The 27,614-nt window shown below is 39.1% G+C and overlaps 5 protein-coding genes across 6 annotated transcripts; 4 read left to right on the top strand and 1 right to left on the bottom strand.

Moving 5' to 3' along the window:
- Positions 1-462: 462 nt before the first annotated feature.
- Positions 463-4,090, top strand: LOC122771140 (OCIA domain-containing protein 1). The gene is made up of 8 exons (XM_044028512.1): positions 463-645; positions 1,326-1,410; positions 1,518-1,571; positions 1,688-1,735; positions 2,109-2,238; positions 2,328-2,485; positions 3,607-3,777; positions 3,898-4,090. The coding sequence occupies exons 1-8, from the start codon at positions 586-588 to the stop codon at positions 3,933-3,935; spliced, it is 744 nt and encodes a 247-aa protein (XP_043884447.1). The 5' UTR covers positions 463-585; the 3' UTR covers positions 3,936-4,090.
- rhbdd2 (rhomboid domain containing 2) lies at positions 3,405-5,742 on the bottom strand. Its single transcript, XM_044028511.1, has one exon. The coding sequence runs from the start codon at positions 5,575-5,577 to the stop codon at positions 4,657-4,659; it is 921 nt and encodes a 306-aa protein (XP_043884446.1). The 5' UTR covers positions 5,578-5,742; the 3' UTR covers positions 3,405-4,656.
- Positions 5,743-7,039: 1,297 nt separating this feature from the next.
- chic2 (cysteine-rich hydrophobic domain 2) lies at positions 7,040-12,667 on the top strand. Its single transcript, XM_044028513.1, has 6 exons — positions 7,040-7,373; positions 8,565-8,619; positions 8,775-8,930; positions 9,039-9,095; positions 9,185-9,244; positions 9,743-12,667. Exons 1-6 carry the CDS (start codon positions 7,243-7,245, stop codon positions 9,791-9,793), a joined length of 510 nt encoding a protein of 169 aa, XP_043884448.1. The 5' UTR covers positions 7,040-7,242; the 3' UTR covers positions 9,794-12,667.
- Positions 12,668-13,544: 877 nt separating this feature from the next.
- LOC122770616 lies at positions 13,545-19,250 on the top strand. 2 transcript variants are annotated; one of them, XM_044027574.1, is made up of 10 exons: positions 13,545-13,817; positions 14,276-14,386; positions 14,495-14,632; positions 14,696-14,716; positions 15,387-15,529; positions 15,851-15,951; positions 17,961-18,154; positions 18,227-18,340; positions 18,463-18,597; positions 18,812-19,250. In XM_044027574.1, the coding sequence occupies exons 1-10, from the start codon at positions 13,631-13,633 to the stop codon at positions 18,874-18,876; spliced, it is 1,209 nt and encodes a 402-aa protein (XP_043883509.1). In that variant the 5' UTR covers positions 13,545-13,630; the 3' UTR covers positions 18,877-19,250. The 2 variants fall into 2 exon arrangements, with proteins under 2 accessions (XP_043883509.1, XP_043883508.1); XM_044027573.1 differs by having other exon boundaries at positions 13,547-13,817; positions 14,495-14,716.
- A 276-nt stretch (positions 19,251-19,526) lies between these two features.
- LOC122771033 (probable ATP-dependent RNA helicase DDX5) lies at positions 19,527-27,614 on the top strand. Its single transcript, XM_044028321.1, has 13 exons — positions 19,527-19,719; positions 21,267-21,450; positions 21,647-21,743; positions 21,839-21,972; positions 22,868-22,933; positions 23,443-23,584; positions 23,742-23,902; positions 24,183-24,355; positions 24,438-24,548; positions 24,671-24,732; positions 24,834-24,893; positions 26,361-26,582; positions 26,785-27,614. The coding sequence occupies exons 1-13, from the start codon at positions 19,679-19,681 to the stop codon at positions 27,240-27,242; spliced, it is 1,911 nt and encodes a 636-aa protein (XP_043884256.1). The 5' UTR covers positions 19,527-19,678; the 3' UTR covers positions 27,243-27,614.

Genomic DNA, 27,614 nt, shown 5'->3' with positions numbered 1-27,614 from the left:
ATATCACATTTAAAGTATAGTGGTGGAGATGGCAGTGTATCCACTGATGTAAATAAACATGACAAAAAAAGCAGATTTACACCTGTGTATTTCTGTGTAATATGTGTAATGTGTAATAAAGCCAGTTACGCCGTGGAATGAGTGGTTTTATTTTATAAATAATTTGTCAGTATTTGTATGACCAATAGGGGGCGGGAGTCTGGTTTTCAATGCTTTCACAATGACCCCCAGCTCTTTCAAAATAAGACATCCTGTTTAAAGCTCAACTGCCTAACTTACTTATGCGCTTGCTCTGTTTGGAATATTTTGAACCCCAATAAAACAGTCATTTGTGTAAGATGTAGTTATATAAAATAATAATTTACCACCGTTATTCAGTGCAAGTGTTCGCCTTACAATCATAAATGAGAACAACTCCTCCTGAGCTGCTCCTGAGCTCCTGCGATACAAATCCCCATATTTTCTTTTACTTCCAGGTTGTGTCACTGTTCACTGTGGCAATGACACTGTCCCGTGCATTGAAGGATTCAGTGTTTTGCAGTTGGTTATTCCTCATACAGTGAAAGCAGACACGTTGTCGTCAACATGTCCTCCACCACGCCAGGTTATTCAGAGCAGCAGCAGCAGCAGCGCAGAGGAGCACAGGTACACACACAGTTTATCGTGTGCTAACGTGTTAGCATGCTAGTTAGCATTAACTTTGGGAGATAGAATTGCTGTTAAATCCCCATATATTGTATTTTATTTTTTGCTAAGTATTGTAATTTTTTCAATATATTTTCAATATGATTATCCATACTGCTCTCCACTTAGTTCATGGTTACATTTTTGAACAAATTAATAAAACAGAATATAAGCAGTTAAAATATAAACATAATGACTATAAACAAATACATTTACAAGTAACAAAACGAAGTCAACATTTCCATCTCTACATTTGATCAATTTCGATTCTCTAACACTTTTTCCTCAACCATATTCCACTTTCTTTCACATGCATCATCCAAATGACTTATTTTGAGTGAACTTCTCCATGATTTATGATAAGATAAGACTTTTCCCACATTGAGGAAATTCAATCGTTGCAGCAACATGAAAGCAGTTGCTGCAACTGTAATAAAAAAAATGCAACTGGAAAAAAATCAGGAATATTTCACTTGAGTGTTTGAAATGACTAATGCTGATTCTTATATTATGTTTGTGTATAATTGTTGTTTGGATGTTGTAAAAACTTTTGACTGAATAAAAAATATTACTTCATTTTATGATTATTATGGCTAATAGCCAGAATAATGAAGTGTGTGTTGTGTGTGTCTTGTTGTCAGCTACCAGTAGGCTTGGACTACATCCCCACAGAAGATGAGAAGACAGTGTTTAAACAATGCAACCAGGAGAGCTTTTGGTACAGGTGTAAGTTTATGTCTTGCATGTACAAGTCACAGTATTGTTGTAAAAGTACATGGTGGGATTTAAATTCTGTGTGACTTCTGCTCTGACTCAATATGCTTCTTTCACAGCGGTTCCTTTCTCTGTGGTTGGCATGGCTGTCACTCAGGCCCTAGTTGCCAGAGGTAGTACTATGCATAATGTGAATGAAACAATTAATCAACCAACCATCAAATACCAGTTAATTAAATGCAAACTCATACTAAATGTTTAATTATCACTTTCTTGTTTGAAATTGTAGGGACGCTGTCTGCTTCTCCAAGGTTCGGATCTCTACCAAAATTGGCCTGTAAGTCTGTTAATGTTGAACTGAGACTTATACACTCGTATATCAATGGGTGAGCTAACTGTTAAAAACACGTTTATCATAAACTACAGCCCCTAAAATGACTAAATCCATACCCCTCTTAAAGATGTAATGTGTAACTTTTGTACAGTACTGTGTAAAACCTTTAGGCCACCATAACACAACCCTTAAAACCTGGAGTGGAACCCAAATTACTGTTACTAGTTACTATGCTTTAGTATTACATACACAGGCTGTATGGACTCCAACAGCTAATTGCTAGTACATAGAACTTTCAGTCATATATTTTTAATGGTTGTGTCTCTATTAGTATGTGTTTATTAGTTGTATGGCTTAGTTGTATTTGTCTTTCCAGTTGCTGGCTTATGTGGCTACGTGGCTGGGAAGATGTCATATATGAAGACATGCCAGGAGAAATTCAAGAGGTTGGAGAATTCCCCTCTGGGAGAAGTTCTCAGACAGAGGACTGGACCACCTCAACAATAGTGAGCATCACATACACTTTTCTTTTTTTTACTGCATGCAAATGTATTTATCTGCCACCCATTTACCAGTTTTTTGTTTTTATCCATAGTTCCAAAGGTCCTCAGTCAGAGATGAGTGACCCTGACAGTGAGTCATTTGACCCCATGTTTCAGTCATCAGAGGCACCCAGCCAGATGTCTGGCTTCACCAGAGACAATGAATATGGCTTCAGTCAAACGAGCAAAGCAGATGACTTCAGTGCTCCAGGTACCCCTGGCAGCCCTTGTTTGAACTGTGATAAACTGTGCAATAATGGTCATACATTCTACCAGTGGCGATTGCTCTAAGACAGCAAGGGAAACTCAGCTTCCTCTAATCTTTTGATTAGAATGTGTCAATAGTTCATTCAGAACCAGCTGTTTATCACAGATGACAGATTGTCTTACGTGATTTTCATATTCCTGTAGCAGCCTCTGCTCAGCTTCAATTGTTCTCTATGGGATGGCACAGAATAGGTTTTTTTCACTGCGGTAAGCTTAATGCTGATTGGACAAAGTGGCAAAAACGTCACTTCCAAGGAAGCTCAGCTTCTCTCAGAGTCAATGGAGCAGTAGGCAGGGACGGACACTGGGCTTCTGCATGATGATTGGAGGAACTGTCTAAAAGGCAGAACCAGTTTTTGATTGACAGTGTTGCAGAAACATACATGACAGTGGAGCCTATTCTGCCTCAGGCCTGTGTGGATTTTGCAAGGGAAGTGTGTATATAAATAGCTGGTAGTTGTGTGTTATTTGCACAGCGATATAGCCCGTTTTCGTTTGTACATATACACTGTAAATAAAAACACTATAATATTACATTTCCTTCTTCTAATTGTTTGATTTGCAGAAGTAAAGTATAAATAACTGGACCTGAAATGAGCTTCCCGTTTCCCTGCATTCTAAACTACATCCTACTTAATCGATCTTAAAAGGGTATGAATTGGAACTACGCTGGACTGATAGCAATAGTTATTTTAAAGATGCGTTCAAATTTAGGTACATCTTATCACGTGTCAGATCCACATAAATGTGACGTGTTTCCGTTTTGTTACTGCTGTATTTTCATTCCAATAAAGAATAATGAACAGATGCAAAAAAATCACCAAGAAATTAGATGGATAGTGGACAGTGAGGTAACGAGCAGACACATGCAGGATTTGTTTAATACAGAAGCAGAAGTGAAGCCTTTTCTGCTTCCACTTCGGCAGAATTAGACAACACTACGCATGTCAAAAATCAGAACAAATCGTTTCAGAATGAAGACATTTTGCACATGTAAACATAGCGAGTATGAAGATTTTTTGTTCACCCTTTGAATCCCATCACCTTTGTCTGTGTTCCCATCAGCCTCAGCCCAGTCATACATGGAAGAGGAAGAGTCTCAGAAGAAGCCTAATATCTTCTATGAGGACCTGAGGCTCAAAAACAGAGAAAACTATGAAGTCACACTCACCCAGAAGGCTGAGACACTGCTCAAATCAACACCTGAGAAGGAACGAGAAAGACCCAAGAAAAATGGTAGGGTATGACTGCAAAAATGTGTAAAACACATGCTGTGATTAGAAAAAGTTGAGGAATTGATGTGAGCACACCGGCTCCCAGTAGTCTGTGAAAACATTTTTTTTCTTTTTCTTACAGAGAAGAAGAACATCTATGGAGACACCTGGGAGGAATGAGCCCTTTACCGAACTGATGTGATGATACCTGTGCAGCTCACTCTCCCTTTTGTTCAAGTGTGACTTGGCCTCAGGTGCCATGCCAAGCTCTGTGTCCGGTATCAGTACGATTCAATTAAACCAAACTGTTTGCTGAATTAAACTCTCCAACACTGTGCTTTGTTATTGATTGCAATATTAAAAAAATAATAATTCAGGAGCATTGAATGTGAATTAACACAACCAAAATGTATTTTTGGTGCTTAATTTTACTGCTTTTCCAGTGCAAATTGCATTCTCAAAGCACACTACTTATATAAACAAATGAGCTTGTTTTGTTTTTTATGTCACAGAAACAAAAATAGCAAACAATAAAAAAAAAAATTGACTATGGTATCAGCAGGATACCATCTGTTTTGCACCAGTATCTCATTATTCCTTGTCCTTTATTTAACATGGCAGTGTTTCTATCTAGGATATAATGCCATGTTAAAGTTTATATATACATTTTACATTTTTAAAATAAAAAAAAAAATGCAAAAGACAATGTATTGAAAAAAACAAGTTTAAACTTGTGTACGAAGGTTACAGTTGACAGTTTATTTGACTCCCAAAACTGGAGATGCAGCTGGTGAACCGTTACTGTTGTTTTTCAGGAGTGGCAAATACAGCAGTAGTACTAAAATAGGGCTCATCTGTATATTAGTGTAGTGTCGTAAAGCATCCATATGAGAGAACATAACTAAAGCTGACCATGACTATGTGCATGGTGGCTGTGGTTGCAGCCATGTCCATGGAGATGGAGAGGTGGTGTGGGACCAGACAGAGCACTGGCTGAGTTATGCCAGCCTTCATATGTTATGGTATCAGTAGCTTTAATGCTGGATAATGGAGCATAAGCCTGGACCGGGTAGGACCCAGGTGTTGGAGTGATGCGTGGAAGCAGACTTTTCCTTCTTTCCTCTGCGGAAGCAGGAACAAACATGCCACCACCGATGCTCTTCAACAACCTGAAAGGCATCCTCTTCTCCAGAGCTCCAGCCCTGGCCTCGGGCATGTTCAGGAGAGAGAACCATCCTTTCCCAAATGTCCACCCAACCAGGACAGCAACGATGTTACAAGGAAGGACACAATGGGGAACTAGGGCAGTGATGATTAGGAGAAGCAACCAGGGGAGAACCATGGTGGGGAAACTGACTCCACACAGGAATCCTTTAACCATCTTGGTGTGCATTGTAGTCAGAGCCACACAGGCCAGAGCCACAGGGACCAAGCCTTCAGCGTGGCTGCTGCCAGGCAGCATGAGACCCAGGAAACTGTACAACAAGCCAGTGGTGGTGGAGAGCAGGAAGAAGACGAAAAGGAACCGGACCGTGCCAAAACCTTTCTCCAAACTGCCACTGAGGAACACCAGGGCTGTGGCGTGCAGGAGAAGCTGGTCCAAGGTTTTATGATAGAAAGGATGAATAAAAAGCTTGTGGATGTGCCCGTGTTGAAAGACAGAGGCACCGACGCTGAACAGCCCCTGGGTTAAGTTGAAGTACGTTTGAATACCAAACAAAACACACGACGACAGGATCACTGTTAAAACTCCGCAGGTGACGACCGGAACTAAGTCTTTAACGACCTGGAACATTATCTTTAAGTAATGTGTTTTTATCATTTTACCAAATAGTATCACTTAACACAAGTGTTGAGGAGATTTAAGACACACCAACGGCGCTTCACTCGTCTCCACGCCCCCGAAACAGGAAGTACTGTCTCACCAGATTCGCCAGGCTACGTTACACTTATCTTGGTAGACTGATAAAATGTAAACCATATTTTTTTACTTATTTTTATTCGACAACATGTAAACACCCGTTATGTGGTTTCTTACGGTAGAAGGTAGATGTTTAAACATGACGGGCTATAGTTATACAGGCTGACTTTTGTGTTTTTCCGGTCTAACCTTACAAAAATAAAACAATGACTCGCAGTGGCAGCCTTTTGATTAAAAATGTTCTGCTAATGTGTAGAACAATCAAAATAGCCATATATATAGGTTATACTTGAGACAAAACGGCAAAACCTGTGACATTTGGGGTTAAGAAGACGAACAACTGTCACTACTTGCCGGCGTTCACGTCTTATTTTGAAGGTACTTTTGCACAACTTCCGTTTCAGTATTTCCAAGACTATATTATTCTTGTTTAAAAAAAAAAAAAAGGTATTAGTACGTAATAGTTGTAGTACTACTACTACTTCTCATACTATTACGTACTATTAGATATTTAAAAAAAAAAAAAAACAAGAATAATATAGTGATATAATACTACTGTAGTATTATAACTGGATGGCAATTCACAGGCTGTAACTCCATCAGGGTTGCATTCATAGCAGCAATGATTGGAAATTGCTTAGAACATTTACTTAAGGACTGAAGTTGAAAGCAATTGATGTATTTGTAATTTAATTTGTATGTATGTATTTAAATTTTGAAGCTTTTACATACTGACAATACAACTTTTACAGATGTACACTGTAAATTCAATTGGTCTTAAAGTAGTAACACACTACTGTAGCCCCACGTTGACAGTCGTAAGTTATTTTAATCCAGTGAATATGTAATAACACTGCAACAAATAATGTCTGTTTTATTGATGATACGTCAACATGTTTGTAAAATGCAGGACCTTAGGTTTGTAATTGATAAAGGAAAAAAAACACATTTGCACAGTTTACATATGGGGACGATAAAGATTTCTCTGTCAGTAAAAGCAAAAATGTATGTAGGCCACAGTCTGTAGAAAAAAGTTTAGAATTTTTACAAATATGATATTTATTTACTGTATAATACAATTTGTTAGTCATGTGTTTGTCTACACATCCTCTTACTGCGGGCTATATATATGTGGGCTATGTATATATATACATATACATATACGTGAACACATCCACTGAATGAGTGATAATATACCTGCTTATGTGAAAGAAACGAAACAATAGATTTTCCCCAAAATAAGTTAATTTGGCTGGGCAGTGTATGTCTGTCGGTGTGTAAAATTATAAATCTGTAACTTGCAGTCATAGATAGCTCTAATAAAATAAAATAAGACGTAAGTGTGTACATCCCCTTTCCGGTGTCGTACTGTTACTGCGGCGGATGTTGATGTTTTGTTTCGGAGTCTGAACGATGTGAAGTAAATCGTTTCAGGGACGGACTGTTTTTTATTGTACTTGTCTTCACGGTTCACTCCGGTGTCTTTTCCTCGGTGAGGTCTCGTCGTCCGTCGGCATCGTGTCTCTCCCGGTGTCTCTCCCGGGAAGCGCGCAGCCGAGTCGTGCAATGATGGAGGACTTTGACGAGATCTACGAAGAGGAGGAGGAAGAGGAGGACGAGGACAGGGCCGCGGAGGAGCAGCTCCTTAAGTACGCTCCAGACCCGGTGGTGGTGCGAGGATCTGGCCACGTCACTGTGTAAGCAACCGCTGTGGCTCACTGTCAGAGAGAGACGACCTCGCCGTTACCGTGACGGGATCAACAGCGGCGGAGTTCCGCGGTTAGCAGACTGCTAGCTGAGTTAGCCGCTGCCGGTGACCTACCGTAGCCCCGCTAGCTACAGTTAGCACTGAGCTAAGCCACGGAGTAAGCGAGGAGTGGCTGATTAGATTTAGCTTTCGTTTTTGTTTATGCACCGTAACCAATTGATGGCATCTGTATAACATTAATTCAACTAGCAAGTATTATTGACGTTAAAATCTGTTTAACAAAGTGAACAACCACGTAAACGACAAATAATGTGAGAAAAGTAATTGCCCAAACTGTGGAACAGGGATGTTCACTTACAATTCAGGTTCAGATAGAAAATAAAAAAGGTTTAAAACATTGTCACTGCACACACAACACATTACATAAATGTAATAGTAATTAAACAATGTTTTGCTAATATTTATATTGAAGTAGAGTGATAATAAGTAAATACTCTTAATAAATCGTTATAGATCTACATAACAGAAAGATTTAAAGGTCCAGTTTGTAGGAGTTGGTGATATTTAATGGTGAGACTGCACATATAGCAACAAACAGACAACTCATCCGCTCATCCCTCCTTAACCCCAGTACATCAGAGAACTACAAATATGGTGACATTTGCGTTCCAGTAGTTATCCCTTCAAATATGTTCCACTTCAAAACGTGAAAACATGGCGATGATGGCAGGCGCCATTAAACAATGTGTTAAGTACATATAAAAAGGAAAGCAAAACATAGTAACTCTGTTTAGTCCTAGTGTGTTGCTCCACAATAATGTATCTGTAATTTAAAATCTATCCCTCTATAATTATCTTCATAGTTAGAAATACCAGTAGAGGCTGTTGCAAATTGTGGCTACGTTAACAGAAACTAAGCATGAAACTCACCTCACTGTGCCTGTGCACATGATTTTTGAAAACACTGTCGTGATTTCCAGTGAAATCTTGATCCTGGAAAATAGGCAAACGTTCATATTTCAGATTTTCACTACTTTTCTAACATTTGTTATTTGTTTTTATCAGTAAGGGAACTGGTAATTGTTGACTAATGTTTTCTTTGTGCTGTTTCTTTTGTGAGCCCACTGCTCATGATGACACCTGGCACATATTGAAGTTAACCTTTTTAAATCCTCCACAGGTTTGGGCTTAGTAACAAATTTGAGTCCGAAGTTCCTTCAGCACTTACAGGAAAGGTGAGTATTTTTTAAGAAGTTTATATTTTTCTCCTGACATTAACTATGGTACAGTCCCATTCTTATGTTTGATTCATTTTAAGATTTATATTATATTCCAGCTAAATGTCCTCTCTTTGGCACAAACATTGTGAATGTGAATGTGGTTACTTTAGGTTGCCCCAGAGGAATTTAAAGCCAGTATCAACCGTGTCAACGGCTGCCTGAGGAAGACGCTGCCAGTGAATGTGCGGTGGCTCCTGTGTGGCTGCCTCTGCTGCTGTTGCACGCTGGGCTTCAGTTTGTGGCCCGTCATCTGCCTCAGCAAGAGGGTGAGATTTCTTTATCTTCACATCTGTGTCACACTGGGATTCTTGAGCTAAACATTTGGTTAAAAACAAACATCCTTTTTTAAATACTACTGTGGATTTGCTTGACAGACAAGACGATCTCTCGAGAAACTGCTGGATTGGGAGAACAGCAGACTTTACCACAAGGTGAGTAGAGAGAAAGAGCAGCTATCTATGTATTAGCTGTGTATCATGAAATGCAAACTCCCTGTTCCTCTTTTGCATTCTGTTTTTAGTTGTGTTTGCATTGGAGACTAAGCAAAAGGAAGTGTGAAACCAACAATATGATGGAATATGTGAGTATGTTTGTTTGTTTGTTTTTTTGAGGCATCTGTTCATTTTTAATACAATTGGAGAGTCTGCAGGATAGAGAATGATTTTTACTGGATAATGGATAACCATTTGACAAGTTATTTCTTTTTACACCTGGATGTCAGTGGCTTTCATTTTATTCTCAGTTATAACAGTTAGTTATTACATAGTAATCTAGCTCTAGTAAAAGCAGCTTGATTTTAGTCAGACTAACATGTTTACTGTTATTATTGTCTTAGTCCGACTAAACTCGTACTTTTAACATGCATGTAAAAACAGAGAGGCTGTATTTTTTTGTTTGTTTTTACAGTGCAAATAGTGTGACAGATTCTTTATTGTAATTTTTTGACATGGTTTTCAATTTCTGTGAATCTGATTATATCATGAAGGAGCCTAGCAACATTGTCTGGCAGTAGTACTGTCATTGTGTCACAGTTTGGACTGTTCTAGTGAATAGTTGCTTTGTCTCTTATTGTCTGTAGGTCATCCTAATAGAGTTTCTACCTAAGATCCCAATCTTCAGACCGGATTAGCTTGACTCAAGCTGATCTTAAACCACCACCGCTGCCCAGCTCTGTCACAGAACCACAGTGGCTGTCAACACACCTCCCAAATATTACAATTTTTGTTTACAGAGTAGCATCAAATATTTCGCTTTCATCTTTAACTAGTTCTCCCACACATACCATATCCACACTTAAACACCCTTGTTTACAAATCCAGCATTGGCGTCACCACTGAACCACGTTCTTTTGGACAAGATGGCGCACCGTTAAGCCATGCAACCCAGTGGCAGCCTGTGGAAAGTCGAAGGAGACCCAGCAATGGGCAGTGTTATTCCTTTTGGAGCCAGACCTGGAGACTGTACTCTTGAACTGAGTTCTGGGCTACAACTGGAACTTTTTTTCGCTTGTTTGTTCCCTAATCCAAGCACATGGCATTGTCTGAACATGGAGAAACAAACATTTTTAATATGTTGCCGACTTTCATGCTCCACCAACTTCACCTGCAAAAAAAATACACCCCAGTGCTTTTGAAACAGTTGGTTTTGGTGCTCTAGATCCTTACTAGAGGCTGTGGAGGCGACATGACACGGAACTCCAGTGGAAACATCTTCCACACAAACTCAGTAGTGGACTGACTACTGTCAAAGAGACATGTTGGGCCATTACCAGACATTGTTTTCCTCTCATCCCTGGCATTTCTCTGCACACTCGGTGTGTCAGCCTAACCCAGTGACAATCACACACTTTGACTGTACTCCCCCATAATATGAAGGGGTCCTTATGCTACACTGTTTACCTGGAACAGTTTGTTTTCACTGTTCTGTGTGTGTCCAGGTGATGAGCTGGCTGCCAGGCAACAGTTTCGGAGCCACAGTGGAACAAGTAAGCTTGGAGGCAGGTCCACTGTTGACGATGAGAGGAATTGTTGCTTTTATTTTAATTTTTTTATTTTATTTCTTTTTTAATATCTCAAGTTGTGTTTACTGTTTTTTGGTGAAAGGCAGGTAGTCAGTGCTTGTGAAGCCGTCTGTATGTGTTTATGTTTGTGTGTGTGTGTGTGTGTGTGAGAGCGCGTTTGAGACAGTGAAACCTAAGCAAAAACGACAAATCAGACATTGAATAGACACACTCACTCTGTCAAGCAGGGTTCTTTCTTTGCCATAAATGATCTTTGTTACCTTTTTCTTGTAGTAATTTATAAGTGAGTGAGTGTGAACTAGGCCTCAATTGTGATTTTTTTTTTGTTTTGTTTTTTCTTCTTCAAACATGCTCTGGTGGTTCCTTTTTTTGTCTCTGGTCATGTGTCAACACTAAAGCACACTCGCTTTGTTCTTAACACCTTCACATGGCCTCTCTTCTCTTTATCTGCTGACATTGGTTTACTTACAGTATATGTTCAAGTTAAGAATGTGGATATGATGAGAAGGTCCCTCTGTTTTGAGATACACTTATAACATTTAGAGGCCTGAGATGACTAAGATTATTCAATCCTCTTTATTTGGTGTTTGCCAACACCAGTGGTCTGTATTATAATGCAGGATTACTCCAGTTAGCTTCATAACTGCACTGAATAAAATCAGACTGTTCTGAGATCAGGAACTCGGTCTTAAAAGTGTATTCATTTATTTTAAAGATGGAAAAAAAAGGTTTTATTTGTTATGATGATCCCAGAGACTCCCAGCTCAGTTATGGCTCGTGTCTTGCATCTTTCAGCTCATTGTTTTAATATTTCTGGGGCTGTGTTGTCTTGGTTCAACAGGTTTATTTGCAGCAGGCAGCTGTGTGATCTCTAATACACTAACAATACGTTGCCTACCCAGCACCAAATACAAGTAATAAAAAATAGCAATTAGCCGTAACAGCTGAAGACACAAATATTTTCTCAGGAATCAGTAAAAATTACGTTTTAGTGATGGAGAATATTGAATATGAGTCAGGCGGCTGTGACTAACTACCAGTTTTATATCAACGTTATAAAGTGGGATAATATTTTTAAGAAGAAAAGAATGTTAGTTTCAGGCACAATTTAGTTAAGATATCTGGCTAACCGATAATCCTGCTTTAAGCTCTAAAACCTTTTCCCTGTCATGTTACAGAACAAACCATGAAGCACATCTCCGTCATCAAGCAGGAAAAAGGGGACAACAAAGTAAATCTTTTTGAATATAGATTAAACATTTCATTTTTGTTTAAAAAAAAAAACACCCAGATACTGACTGAGACTGAGATTGTGTTGTATCTGAACAAATGCATTCAGTTTTTATGTCAGCTCTTAGCTCTGGTAAATTATACGGGTCACACTCAGGGCGTTCTTTTACTCGATAACCAATATGTAGCAAAGGGAAACCTGTCAGGTATGTGTTTAAATTTGCACTATAGGGACGTGCGTATGATGCGACACAAATCACACTTTACTTGCGTTTACAGCTGTAAACGTGTATTTGGAGTTTGTTTTGGACTAAACACATGGCCCCCAAGAAAATTGTGGGCTTCCTGTTTAGAAAGGGAAGGAAGCATGTGTACTACACACCCCAACAAAGCTTAGATATTGTATTGGCTTCTCATCTTAAGGACCCAAATTCACTTGATTGCCACTGAGCCACACACTCATTTGTCACTTGTCTATTTTTTGAATGAGGTCTGTTCTGTGTAAATCAAGGCACTGTGTGTAAGTGTGTGCATGGAGTATGCAGATGCAAATGTCCTTCGTAGATCAAAGACTGATTTTACCCTGCACAGACACTGAGTCATTTTTATAAAATCGTATGTGCTCTGTGTGTTTGTGACTGTTTGTGTGAGGGAGAGAAAGAAATATATGTACATATGACTCCTGAGAAGGTGTGTGTACAGTAATAAACTACAAATAAACAAGGCTATGATCATCTGCCTGTGTAACTATGATCCAGTTTTGCTCCTTGGTGTGATAAATTTTCACTGAAAGTTAAAGCTTCTGGGATTTCATAGGCACGATGTCAAAAGCAACTAACATCAGTGCTTTAGTCCTGAGGATGTGCTCCACTTATGTTTATGCAATTGGGGAGAGAGAGACTCCTAAATCAATGCATCAGGGAGATGAAACAACTTCCAAATAAGTGGATGGTCCAGCCGCCCAACACAGAACGGTGAAACTCCTTAAGTATATAAGTAAATAGAATTTAAATAGCACATTCCTAATCTTGACCACTCAAAACACCTTTTACTACAGTTTTGCCATTCACGTTCACACAGTGCATCTTTTGAATATGCAGTACTTTTTTATGGTCTATATAAGCTTTTAGTGTTATCAGTCACAAGTTTTATTTCTACATAATTGTAAATAACAGGTAAAGGGACTGGGTGAGGTATGATCTGCCAAATATTGCCATCTTGAATGAAATCAGGATATTATGAGGCTTAAATAAATCATAGGTAGTAGCTGAGCATTTCATGGGTTACATTGGCCCTTTGAGGTTATTCCAACAAGTGAAAAGGACAGGGTACGATCTGCCAAATATTACCACCATGAATGAAATCAAAGGTTTTGGAGGCAGAAAAAACATTTAGGTCACAAGTTAGGAGCTGCAATCACTTTTTGGCTAGTGGGAAAGAGTGTTTTATGGGTTGTATTTCCACGTCTAATAGAAGTAAATAAATAAAACTGGACTGGATTGGTGAAGTTATATAAGTTAGGGCACAGCAGCATTTTGTTATACAGATAGAGAGATAGATAGATTCCTCATTCAGGGGAATTTACTTCCATATTTCTCTGAACAAAGGCTCACTGTATCAGCAATCATTAATTTGCATGTCACACAAAGCAGTGAGGATTTGATCAAGGTTGAGTGTTAGTGACAAAATAGGAGTAGAGGTAGAGGCTATGCAATAATGTCTGATGATGTCTATGCCAACCCCAGCCTCACCAAGAAAGTTAGATTTCAGATAGGCGAGAAGGAGGACGGAAAAGCAGACTTCTGCAAAAACACAGATAATGTGACGATTTATGACAACTACTGGCCAGAGGGAAGCACGCTGCCAGAATTACAAGACAGCCCCACCAAGGATCAAGAGCAAAGTACGTATGTGTCTGTTTGTCAGATAACAAGATGACCTTTTTATTCACAGTGTTTGTGGGAGATGCATCACAATCCTTCATGATGTGACTGAACGCGTCAGAGTCATGTCAGATGTTGGTGATTATCATGATATGCTTCCAGTCTGCTCCCCTCACCTGGATTCTCTGTTGTTGAACCAGAAATACTTCTACAAACCAATGTCATTTCCTGTAGTGTTTTGCGATGGACTGCTCAGGAGGACATTTTGCCTTTTTGACTTGTTGATTTTGGCAACCTGCATTTGTTTTTACTCTGTTGACACTGTGTGTTTCTTTCAGTCTGACCATGTCCTGAGGAATACAACCAGAAGCAACCATTGTGAAGCATAAATATAATTTGATTTACTGATTTGACAAATTGCCTTGTAAGCTTATTTGCATATGAAGCCATTAATTGTTTGTCCTTTCCTTCATTCCAGTCAATGGACCTTCAATTAGGAGACACCTGAGGCTGACCACTGTCTGTCTTGTGCTGCTGTGTTTTCTCCTACTGGCAGCAGTCACCGCGATCGCTGTCCTGGTGGTCTTTAGTAAGTTTTCCAAAAAATTATCAACTTGAAGCATTTATGATAAATTACCGCCCTAAATACGTGTATGTGAGTTTTGGTTGTTAACCTGTTGGACTTTTGCTGTGGCAGTGATTCAAGATGAAAGCCTGAAGGCAAATTACAACGAAATGAAAAGTATCAATGCCAACTTGACCGTGGAGAGAGATGAACTTCAGACAAATAACAGTGAAATGAAAAGTATCAATGCCAACTTGACCGCGGAGAGAGATGAACTTCAGACAAATAACAGTGAAATGAAAAGTATCAATGCCAACTTGACCGCGGAGAGAGACCAATTACAAAAGCAGATTGGTGAGTGGACATAAGAATATTGATTTACTGTCATATTGATTTCATATTTCGGACGTTTACCGGTTCATTGTTATGGCAAGTATTGGGTATAATATACTGTATGATCATTACCGTTCTGATCATGTTTGATTGGTAAATACATATTGTGAGACATCAAGTACAGCAACAACTTTGAAAAACTGTGAGTGTGTGGCTTTTATTTATCAATCAATCTAGCTATCTATGTTCATTATCTCATTTATTTAAACGTACAGTGTACAAAACAAATATTTGTTGAAAACCCTGCAAAATGCATTCAGGAAGGGATTTTATGTTTGAAGTAATGGCAAAAATTAGCAACTTGTATCTGTGAATGCTGTGAGTTTTGTATCCTTGATGGCAACATGACCCACAGTGGTTACTAACATAAGACTTTCACTGCATTACTGAAAGAACCATGTCCCACTGGAAAGAAATAGATTTAAAAGATAAAATATGGATCAGTATCAAGTCCTGAAAATACGGACAACATGGCTCCCTTAAAATGGTTAATTGTCTTATCTAACTTTTATACTGAAAAATGATTATTAGCCAGTTGTAGATTTGCTGGTTTTAACGTCAGCATGCTGAGGTTATCGATGCTGTAATATGTGCATTTTGTGACAGATGAATATGCTGTGTTGTTGAACAGAGAGAATAACCTGTCCTGCTGACTGGAAGAAGGTTGGAAGTGGCTGTTTTTTTATCTCGCCTTTAAAGACAATCCGTGACAGCAAGAAGTTCTGTGAGAGTCATGATGCGCAGCTGCTGACTGAATCCAGCCTTACAGAACAGGTGAGAGGAAAATGAACCATTATTTCTCTTGAAACAAACTGAACACTGATACATACACATGGCATGACAACACAAAACCTGCTTCCCCTTCCGTATTTTAATATTTTAATTTTAAGACATGAAGTCTGTGGACTTAAAAGGGGAAGAAAGTTCCATAGTCACTTCTGCAAAACTGCAGAGGTGAATGTGAAAACACATGAGATGGAAACGAGGAGCTGAAACAGAAATAATATAATAGCCAAAGTTTAGACTGTTTTTTCCTTCTGACGTGTGTGAGTGATTATGTATAATTCACAGTTATCTCAATGTTTCTCATTGTAGACAGATTTGAACGCAGACATTCAGTCTATCTGGACATTTTTAGAAAGACGGCAACGGAAGAAGGTAACAAAATTGGTCAAGGGAACGGTGATCGGCCAAGTGTAAGATATTTTCCACATTCTTATTTATGGCTGTGTTACATTTCAAATGAATGTCAGAACACACTTTACATTAAAGCTGAGCTATGAAAATAAATAATTAATTAATTCTATTAAAAAAAAAATGACAATAAGGCTTGGTGTGCATGTATAATCTCATAACTGTGGGACTTTTTGCAAGCATTTAAGACCCGACTCACAAATTTAACTAAAGGTCCTCTCCGTGTTTATTTGTGTGTTTAATGTTGCCTTAAATGTAAATCAAAAACATTGTTGTTAATCTCTAGGTTGGTCTGGTCAAGTGGACAGTCAGATGAAGGATCTCAAAATGACGCCTGTTTACAGAAGTTTCAGACGCTGTACTTGAATCCCAATCCTTTCAACTCCATTGCTGAAGATAAGAGCTGCACTGATAGATATGTAATCTGCAAGAAAATACTTGGATAAATTTGTACGATCCACCGTTGGATTGATTCCGCATCTGTTTATTCGCCGACACGTGTAGAGTGCGTAACAAACAGAACTAACGGCTTTCTCCTGTCAAAATGAATGAGTGATTCTATTGTATGACAGGGTTATTGCATTAGAATTGTATCACTTTCAGGTTTGTAGAAGCAATTATATTGAAAATTATATATTCTGAAAAAGAAAATAATGCTTTTTTGGCAAATGAATATGAATAATAAAATGGTTTATTGTCCACTTAATTTGCTCATTTCCAGTTTCATTTAAGTGGATTTCTAATATACATATATATATATATATATATATATATATATATATATATATATATATATATATATATATATATATATATATATATATATATATATATATTTGTTTTTTAATTCAGGCCAACATTTTTTCTTTTACTCAGTAAAAGATGTGATTTAAAACATAGTGAACTCACAGCTTGCAACTATGTGGTACTGCTGGACGGATTCTATTACCTAAAAAAAACATGTGTGACATTGGCTGACACGTGTCAAGCCTGTGGCATAAATCTGGCAAACAGGAGCAGACTGGCCAAATGCCTTAATTCGAGGGGGTGTGTGAGCCAGGTGAAAGTGTCAGGTATGGGAGGCATGGGCTAGAATTGGGCCACACGCCAGTTTTGCTCTCTGTTCCTTTCTCTTTCTGATATCTGCAAATTACAGATTTTGGGATCTTGTATCAATCAATCAAACTTGACTCAACTCAAAGTCAGTCACAGCTGTGAGGGAAAACACTGGAGACTAAAATACTAATGAATGACCTAAACAGGAGGAAAAGAAGGCAAAAGAGAAATTCAAATAACAAAGTAGTAACAAATAAAATGTAATGAAACCGATAAGTGAATCACGAGCTAAAATAAGTAACTAAATATCAATAAATGAGGTGAGAATGTCACAGGACACTAAAGGGAGGAATAAAATCACCCTAAAATTTAATAAAAGAGTACAAATAAATTATAGATCTCAGGTAAACACCAGGTTAAAAAGCTGTTGTTGTTGTTGTTGTTTTAAATATGAACATTCTCTGCTGCCTTCAGGTCTTCATGGAGACTGTTCCAAACTTAAACACACACACCTAAAGTATGCACACATGCACATATGACAGTACAGTCATCAGAGACATGTAACTCGTCTCCTGATATTTGTCCTCAGACCACAATGAAGAGCTGTGTGTGCTGCTCTGTGAGCTCCGTCACTGTTCCTCATCCATGCTTTTGTTCATTTCACTGTGCGTCTGCGTTTCAGTTAATAACTAAGCACTGCAACTTGACTATTACCTCTAGCTATTGACAACAAATCAAATGTCAGCTGTCACTGATGGTCAGGTGGATTTAAAGGGAACAAGCAGGTCCCCAAACGGTACTAAGCTGTGACTTCCCATATTTCGTGCACTGCTTTTCTTCTTTGTCACATCATCATCAGTCTAACTGTCAAACCTCTTTCAGAAAACAACTTTAATATCACAATTTAATATTTGTTAATTATATATCTATGTTTTTTTCACGTTTCTTTCTGCAGAAGAAGAAAAATGATGTCGCAGCATGTGTACAATGAGGCGGACGTCATCGAGAAGGTTCACTTTGATGAGGATGACAAGGGGAGTAAACTGCATATCTATGTCAGTGCAGAGAGCCTGAGAATATATGACAATCCCTGGGTGGAGAGCATGTCATCAGCTATACCAGGACCTGCAGAGATACGCCACAAAGCAAGTATGATCAGCAATGCATTCAGCATATTTTCGGTGGGTTCAAGGATCATAATTCTGACCCTGGTGTTTTAAGTGTCTGTGATGAGTGAAACCCCAAGAAAAAGGAACCATGATAGATGTTGTTCTGTGGCTCTGGGGGCAGTGTGTCTTCTCCTCCTGGCTGGAATCATTGGCATCGGAGTCCAAAGTGGGTTAATTTTCTTTATTCAGTTTTTCAATATTTGTAAGATTAACACTTTGTCTTTGATAATACAACATACAGCATGGGAGTATTCAGTTCATGTTATGTTGTTGTTCATCTTGGAACAGTGAATAAAGACAAAACCAAGTGGGACACAGATAGAGACCAGTTATTGGCAGTTTACGCTGATCTGCAGAAAACAACAGACCAACTAAACTCCACTTACACTGACCTCAGATATTTACTGTGGAAGAAGTTTTGTCGTGAGTACCGTGTTCCTGCGTATACTCTATTTTAACAACCATTATCCACTAATGAAATGTTTACTCAATCATAGTTTTCTCTGTTACAACAGAGATGTGTGTCTATTTAAAGATGATGACAGGATGATGTGATTCTCACCTTTACAGGTTTAGAAAACAGAATCTCTGTTGTGAAAACCAAGGGCTTATTCAAATGTCTCTTCTTCTGTCACAGAACCAAAGCCCAGGAAATGTAGGAAACTTGGTCTGACCTTCCCTGATAATCAAGACAAGGAATGAGTGGCTGGAACTACATTAACATCAGAGTGGAAACAAATTAAATTTTTTTTAATGATTTCTTCACTGCATCCTAAAAAGAAAGAAAAGTGATTGATAGGATAAACATTTATTTAATAATTCAACAAAGGAAAATGTATGACTTAAATCAATGATTCAATTTTAACACATTTATCTCTGAATATTAGTAAACATGTTAAGTTATTTTTGGTTGATGTGGAATGTTGCTTTTTGTGGAATTAAGAACAAATGACAAGAAAATGCATTCACTAGTTTTAAACACTTGAAAGGACTCACTATCCAAAAAATATTCCTAAAAAAATGTTTATGAAACCTTAATTTCTCATCTTCCTTTATTAAAACCTATTTTGAAAATACATATGTCGTCTTTTTAACAGTTCTTCCTGTTTGTTTGGGTTGCGTTTTAATGTTCTATTAAGTAATCATATTTTTTTTCTGAAAACTGAATAACGACGATTGAAAGACCGCAAATTATTATCTTCTTTTTGTAATATTCTCGAGTTAGACTAACGTGATTAGGTGCTGCTCTATGAAACCGTTAATGTACTCTGGTCTATGGAAGTAAAATAGTGCAATTGGTGCTGACAAGTGACGCGCAATGATACTAAGTTAGTTATTCGCCTCGTCTGACGTCACATCCGTCTCTCAGTCAGACTTTTGTCTGCCGGCATTTTCTTTTTAATTTCTCAGTTCCGACCACATCTCCCGCACTCATCTCCTGTGTTGTTTGTCGGCTGCAAGGACTCAAACGAAGCCCGTTTTGCCCTCGGTGTTCTGCTACACTATGCCTGGCTTTTCAGACAGGGATCGTGGCAGAGATAGAGGGTAAGTCAATAGTTAGCCGCGGGTTTTTCTCTAAGTGTTAGCCAGGAAGAACAGTTTAGCACTAGCGGTGTTGACGCTGTCATGTCCGTATTGCCAGAGCAGTTCCGCTGCGATGTTTTCGTCTTTTGGTGACTGTATTCGTCATGCGGGTACATATGAGTGTGTGTTTTTAGATGAGGATTTGTTTTTATGCTGTGTGGTGTCCCTGTCTATGTTATCTGATCCCCTGCCGATTAGAGGTAAAATGGCAGCTAACGTCTGTGTCTGTGGCGGTTTGCCGTCTGGTTTTGTGACGCAGTCGTGTCCCCCTTTCAATGGCTCGTTTTTCCAAGAGCAATGTCCCTAATTAAATCCTCTCAACTAGTGGTTCGTAATTCTTTCTGTAATTAAGGAAGCCATATTTGTTGTCTTGTTATTCACATCGAAAGATCCCTATGTATTTACAAAAAGAGGAACGCACTCTACATCTCAAATATATGTATATTCTTTCATTTTACTCGTTTTAAATGCAGCACTGGTCATTTAACTGTTAAAAGAACCTATATGCAGAAATGATGGGTAAAGTCGAATGCTGAGTTATTCTGTATTTTGAATTATTACACCCATCATTTTTAAAGGGCCTTGCGACCCTCTGTGGAGCTCAGCATCCTCATATCTGAGTTTTTCTGAGTTTTGCTTCCAGGGCAGTGGTGTTCCAGAGCAAGTGTACAAATAGGGCTGCAACTAACGATTATTTCCATAACTGATTAAACTGTCCATTATTTTCACGATTGATCAAGCAGTTGTTGGGTTCATAAAATGTCAAGTGTGGAAAAATATTTATCAGCATTTCTGATTACAACTGATTATCAAAATAGTTGACGATTAATTTAATAATTGATTGACTAATTGTTTCAGCAGTATTTACAAGTTGGCACAATTATATAATTTAAATTTAATATGTACATCATTGTGTGGGTATAGCTCCAGGTTACGCATCATACAATTTCCTTATTTTCTTCAGAATTAATCGGGATGAGCCAATGCGATATTGGTCAAAATCACTGGATCAGATATTGGACAGATACAAATGTAATGTCCGATTCAATCCTAAAATCCTATATTATCGTGTGCTTCACGACTGTATAAATGTAAATAAAAATTAGCAATACCATTTTCGCTGAATCATGTTGTGGGCTGTGTATTTCTTCTTTATGTTAGAAGAATATTTGTTCCACTCTTTCGAAGACAATTATGTCTGAAATGGCTTGAAATGGTTTACAGCTTCATGGTTTGAAAGGTCTAAAATGACAATGAGACTGATATCAGTATCGGCAGAAAGTTTTTAGTTTGAGATATTGGTATCGCACGCGAAAAAGTGGTATCGTGCCATCCCTAAGGATTAATCTATTTTAGATGATAACTTTGCTGAATCACATGACCGTGTTGGCAGTTGTTTGTATAGATGTCTGCAATGGACTGTGGTCATAAACTGAATGTTTTCTGGCCTCTTGAATAAAAATTCCAATTTTGTTTATACTTTATATTATGTGTTAATTTTACTCAAGGTATGGTGGAGGACCCCCTCGTTTTGGTGGTGGTGGTGGTGGAGGCAGCAGGGGTGGACCTCCTGCAGGAAAGTTTGGCAACCCTGGTGAGAGACTGCGAAAGAAGCATTGGAACCTTGATGAACTTCCAAAGTTTCAGAAGAATTTCTACCAGGAACACCCAGATGTCACCCACAGACCAATTGTAAGAATGGCTTCCCATTGTGTCTTTTCTTTTTTTTCTATAGACAATTGAAGAGATAAACAGTAACAGTAAGTTAATTTTAAGAAGAGATTAAAACATATAATATGACAGATATTTAATTCACAAATCAAAGGCTTTGGTATTATGCCCTCTTGTATTTTTAATAGTGTTCTTATATTTCTTCTCCCAACCCCAGCAAGAAGTTGAGCAGTACCGCAGAAGCAAAGAAGTTACAGTCAAAGGCAGAGATTGCCCCAAACCAATGGTTAAATTCCATGAAGCGGCATTTCCAAGTGAGTTGAAATCCATGCATTTTTAGGAAAATATGTGACCACTCCATTGTACTTATTGACATCAATAAATTGGACTTTCTCGTCTTCCTTTTTAGGCTATGTCATGGATGTAATTGGAAAACAAAACTGGACTGAACCAACTCCGATTCAGTCTCAGGGGTGGCCAGTTGCCCTCAGTGGCAAAGATATGGTTGGCATTGCTCAAACTGGGTCTGGGAAAACTCTTGCAGTAAGTGTTTCTATGTCATTACTTTTTCATCCCCTTTCCACCCGTTCAGTAAAAACAAACAATTAGTTTTTACTCTTTTTTGCACCTGTCATATAGTCTCTTCTGTTAATATAATATTTTTCCTCGTTGTGCAAAATAAATAGAATAATTGTTGGAGAGGACACAAGTGTAGAAGTCAAGTGGGTATCAGCCTATTCAGCCTACTGTTAAATGCTGTATTTCCATCATGGTTTGGTAGAGTCCAGTACTGTTTGGAATGGTAAAGCCCTGGGTCAGGCTTTCAGCTCAAATGAGAATAGTACCTTTTAATTGGGAGGCCGACTGTGCCCGATGGCCGTGTAGTGTGCGTACACATCCAGCAGCACTTATTAGAATAGACTGCAGGCGTTTGCCTCGGCTTCCTTGGGATATTTACACTGATCGCGAGGGAGTGATGCTTTTCTGTTTGCCAATCAGCTGACTGTGAGGGGTGGAGCCTGACTGTACCATACCAGGGGAAGGGTGCCTAAGATTCCCACTCAGTGGAAACACGGCTTAAGTCATTAGTTATACTGGGGGATCTTGGCTTGTTTACTGATATTAATAATACATTTTAAAGCCAATATCAGCTGATACTAATATCGTCGTGATAATATCATGAATCCCAGGTGTTCATAACAGCACTGAGTAGAGTAGGATGGAAGAATCACTCCCTGAATGGGACAGAAAGAAGACCAGGAAGGTCCAACAGCTATAATATAATTATGTTGTATGGTCAAGGCAAACAGTCTTATATTTTTTGCTAGAAACACAAGTCTGTAAACCGGAACGGGATCAAGCGCGGCTCTCATTTTATTTACAATTTTACCCACGGATGACAACAAACACTCAGAATTGTCTGTTTTCTGTTTTTTAGTACCTTCTGCCTGCAATTGTACACATCCAACATCAGCCGTTCTTGGAGCATGGAGATGGACCAATTGTAAGTACTACAGTTACAACATCTGCATTTGGACTTTGTGATACCGTGTTGTCTTTAATAAGACTGAATAATATGGACACATTAAATAACTACCCTTTTGATATTGTGCAAACAACAAATTAGAAACCAGTACAATTGGGGTTTTTTTCTATTGTATGTCACCTGGTTGTAAGAACTATTTTGAGTTTTCATTGCAGTAACATAATAGTCTGGTATTTGCTGGCAGGTTGTGCTCTCTTCTGGTATAGAGCTGTTTTTGCATATGTTTACAGCATGGCATATCATGATGCAGCTAAAGCAAGAGATACTGAAATGTGCTGATTGAAATGTACGTTTGTGGTCTAGGTCTTGACGGAATAATTCTAAGATAAGATATTTCTCGGCACTGTGTGTACACGAGTTGACACTGAGATACAAAAGTTGCAGTAAATGTGCAAAAAACATGCATGTGTTTTATATACCTGATTTGTTTTATTTGTTTAAAAAGCATATTCTACATCTTTCTTCAGTGCTTAGTGCTGGCACCAACCCGTGAGCTGGCTCAGCAGGTGCAGCAAGTGGCAGCTGAGTATGGCAGGGCCTCCCGTCTTAAGAGCACCTGCATCTATGGTGGTGCACCCAAAGGACCACAGATCAGGGACCTTGAGAGGGGTATACATCTTTCTTTCTTTTTTATTCTTAAAGTCTGTGTTTTTTGTTTGTTTTTTTTACTTTTACAAACTACTTTACCTTTACTTGGTACCTGAATCAGTGTCATTTTTGTGTTCAGTGTAATTACTGATTATGTTGTTTTTTCTTTATGTTCAAGGTGTTGAGATTTGCATTGCTACTCCTGGTCGTCTCATTGACTTCCTGGAGTGTGGTAAGACTAATTTGCGTCGTTGTACCTATCTGGTGTTGGATGAAGCTGACCGCATGCTGGACATGGGATTTGAACCTCAAATCCGCAAGATAGTTGAACAAATCAGGGTAAGTTATGTTATCATCTGTGGTATGGCAGTCCTTTTACATGTTTGGCTTAATGTAGGATAACATGGTCATTATTACCACTACATCTGTGTTTGTTAATGAACGATTTGTAAATGCACCAGAGTTTGAAAATGAAACACATTATTGGTAAGCAATATTCATGCTACAGGTATGGCTATCAAATTAACTGTTGCTGGCATTACAACTGGATAAAAGTTACATCTAAGTTTACAAGATAGTTTGAAGCTGAATTTTGAGTTTTTTCTCTTGTCCTTACCAGCCAGACCGCCAGACTCTGATGTGGAGCGCCACCTGGCCTAAGGAAGTTCGGCAGCTGGCTGAGGACTTCCTGAAGGACTATGTCCAGATCAACATTGGAGCACTGCAGCTCAGTGCCAATCACAACATCCTGCAGATAGTTGATGTTTGCAATGACATGGAGAAGGAGGACAAGTCAGTAGTCGTTATTTGTATTGGTTGATTAAGCTGAGAAGATGAGAAAATGGTTTTGACCATGTTTTGTATTCTGTATCAGACTGATCCGTTTGCTGGAGGAGATAATGAGTGAAAAGGAGAACAAGACCATTATTTTCGTGGAGACGAAAAGGCGTTGTGATGAACTCACTAGGAGGATGAGAAGAGATGGGTAAGGAATTTCCATCCATTTAAAGGGTGTTTTTTTTCTTTTCATCTTTTAAGTTTGAAAGAATTGTTATTAGACGCAAGCCCATTTACTGTTTAAATTGAACCAAGCTTAATCTGTCACAGGTGGCCAGCAATGGGAATTCATGGAGACAAGAGCCAGCAGGAGAGGGACTGGGTCCTTAATGGTGAGAATTAAGTTACATTGATTCTTCAGTCATATAAAAGGTATGTGAATCACTGTCTGAAGCTGCTCTGAAATTAAATGAAATGCTGTCCATCTCCTCAGAGTTCAGATATGGCAAAGCTCCAATCCTCATTGCTACAGATGTGGCCTCCCGTGGTTTAGGTCAGTATGCTATTGAGTAGCACCACTGACTGATCAGTGTCACACTTATTTTAAAGAAAGTGGTTGTGCTTTCTTTAACTTTTCTATGCATTTTCTGAGTTTTTCTCACCTGAAGGTGGAGTCTTTGTGGCAGGCGCTAGGCATGACAGTCCCAGGCCTCGAGAGGGAGAAGGATGACATATTGGAAGTGCTCAACTGGCTTGCCACCCAGTGGGCCTAGAGAGGTGAAAGCTCTTGTGTGCCAGTGATCTTCAAAAGGCTGTGTGGCTAAGCCTTTGTCTCTGATATGTTTTTGAAATACACACGCATCTGTTCTCTGTCCATGGATTTCACCCAACAAATGCCATCCAGCTGTTTTCAACTTAAACATTTTGAAAAAAAAAAGAAAAGAAAAAGATATGCTTGATGGTGTGACTTTTGCCTTGCATGCTGTTGTGTTAGAGATCGCTGTATTGCAAGTCACTTGTTTGAGATTTGGAACAATTATTGTTAACCTTTCGGAGCTGGTCCCACATAGCATGGGTGCTTGTGAGCCCATCTAATCTTTCAGTTGTTTTCTTTTCCCGTCAAAGTGCTGGATTTCTTGAAATGGAGAGAGCAGTTTGAAATATTTTGTCTCTGAAAATTGATGAGACCTGGCACATGTGTGTAGGGGGTAGTCAGAGGAGAAAGAGAGTGAGACAGCTCAAACCAAAGTTCCTCCCTCGCCTGCGTTTTATAGTCATGTCGAGACCTGCCAACGAGAGACATTTTCTCAAGTGAACATTGGCTTCTTGGAAGATCTTGCCTTGATGAGACTGAAGGGTGTGTTCAGGGTGTGGGGCATTGTTCTGTGCTCGTTGAGGGGGTCCTACAAAGTCCAGTGGTTGGGCCTTTAATTTTTTTGAGGGGCCCCTGCTCAAATTAGAACGTAGTCTATTTTGTCTTGGCAAGACGTGCAGTGCGGCCTTTAATCAAGCTTCTTTTGAGAGTGTACTGGGAAAAATGGACCTGCAAAAATGTACCAGTCAGTGGTCCTATATTGGCATATGAGGACGTCCCAGTGCATATCGAGGCCCAACTGCATAGAAGCTCCTGGATGTCACTTGACAATTTGTGGGGGATTTCGCTGCATTGGGAAAGGACTAGTGAATGCATACTCCTTTATGGTAAGACTAAAATCATTTTTTGTTTTTTTGTTTTGTCTCCCTTGGTAACAGAAGGGAGAGTGAATGTCTTTTGGATCTTTTTGATTATGTTAAGCAATTGGAGTGTGCTTCGTTTCTCTCTTCCCACAGTAGTATTCCCATGGAAAAGATGTGTACACATTATTATGTTGTATTAATTAGTTTCCTCCACAGCGCGCTGACCATTTTCTTCCCCCATCCTTTACAGTTGCTAACTTTTCCCTTTGATCTGGCTGTTGTGGTGTGCAAAATCCTGTGTGGCCTCGATGTTTTGTTTTGCCACACTGCAACACTTTCACAGATGTGGAGGATGTGAAATTTGTCATCAATTATGACTACCCTAACTCCTCCGAGGATTATATCCACCGCATTGGACGCACTGCCCGAAGTCAAAAAACGGGCACAGCCTACACCTTCTTCACCCCCAACAACATGAAACAAGCCAGTGACCTGATCTCTGTGCTCCGCGAGGCTAACCAGGCCATAAACCCCAAGCTGATCCAGATGGCAGAGGACAGAGGAGGTAAAATCTGATAAATGTTGGCATTAATACGCATATTTAATCATTGTATACTAGTTTTAAATAAACACAAATGTACTTTAGCACATGAGCAAACGATAAAGCACGTCTAAACTTAAGTGGTACTGCATAGGTGTAGTGTCATACGACTAATAAACTGACTTCCTGCTCTCTTCTTTTTTTCCTTTTTCTTAATCTCCTCCAGGTCGCGGAAGGGGGGGAAGAGGTGGCTACAAGGATGACCGCCGCGATAGGTATTCTGGGGGTGGGAGGAGTAACTTTGGTGGTAGTAGCTACAGGGATAGGGACAGTGATAGGGGGTTCGGCAATGGGCCAAAACCTGCCTTTGGTGGCAGTAAGGCCCAAAATGGTGGCAGCTATGGAGGCAACAGTGGTAACTCTGGTGGCAGCTATGGCAATAGCAATTATAGCAACAGCAACGGACAGGGTAATTTCGGTGCTCCAGCAAATCAGGTGGGTGCCTTTGGTAACCAAAGCTTTCAGGGCCCCCCTCAGTTCGGGGCCATGCAGAGGGCCGCTCAGAATGGCATGAACCACCCGCCGTTCGCGTTCAACTCTCAGCAACCACCACCACAGGCTCAACAGCCTCCACCCCCTCCACCAATGGGGCCCTACCCCATGCCACCACCTTTCCCACAGTAGAAATAACGTACTCACAGTATATGGGAACCAATGTGATTTTTGTTCAGTCTTGAATCTTACGGTATGATGATGATGATGATTATTATTATTATTATTATTATTATTGTTATTAATATACTTTAAATTGTTTAACTTGGTTTTGCTTACAGCAGGGTTGGAATTATTCAGTAAACCCAGAGCATTAAAAGGAGTCATAAAGTCTTCTCCTATTGTGCACCTATGATTGCTGCACTTTTCCTTGACTGTTTTTGTTACATTCCTCAGTAATTTATTTTTACTAGGTAATGCAGTGTATTCAGTTTTGTTATGTTTAAAGTGATGTTAATGAAGAACATTAAAAAGGGTGTGTGTGGCCCATGAAAAAAATGGAAA

The sequence above is a fragment of the Solea senegalensis genome, linkage group LG6 (assembly GCF_019176455.1).
Source record: "Solea senegalensis isolate Sse05_10M linkage group LG6, IFAPA_SoseM_1, whole genome shotgun sequence".
Lineage (NCBI taxonomy): Eukaryota > Metazoa > Chordata > Actinopteri > Pleuronectiformes > Soleidae > Solea > Solea senegalensis.
This window is presented reverse-complemented; position numbering and strand designations above follow the sequence as displayed.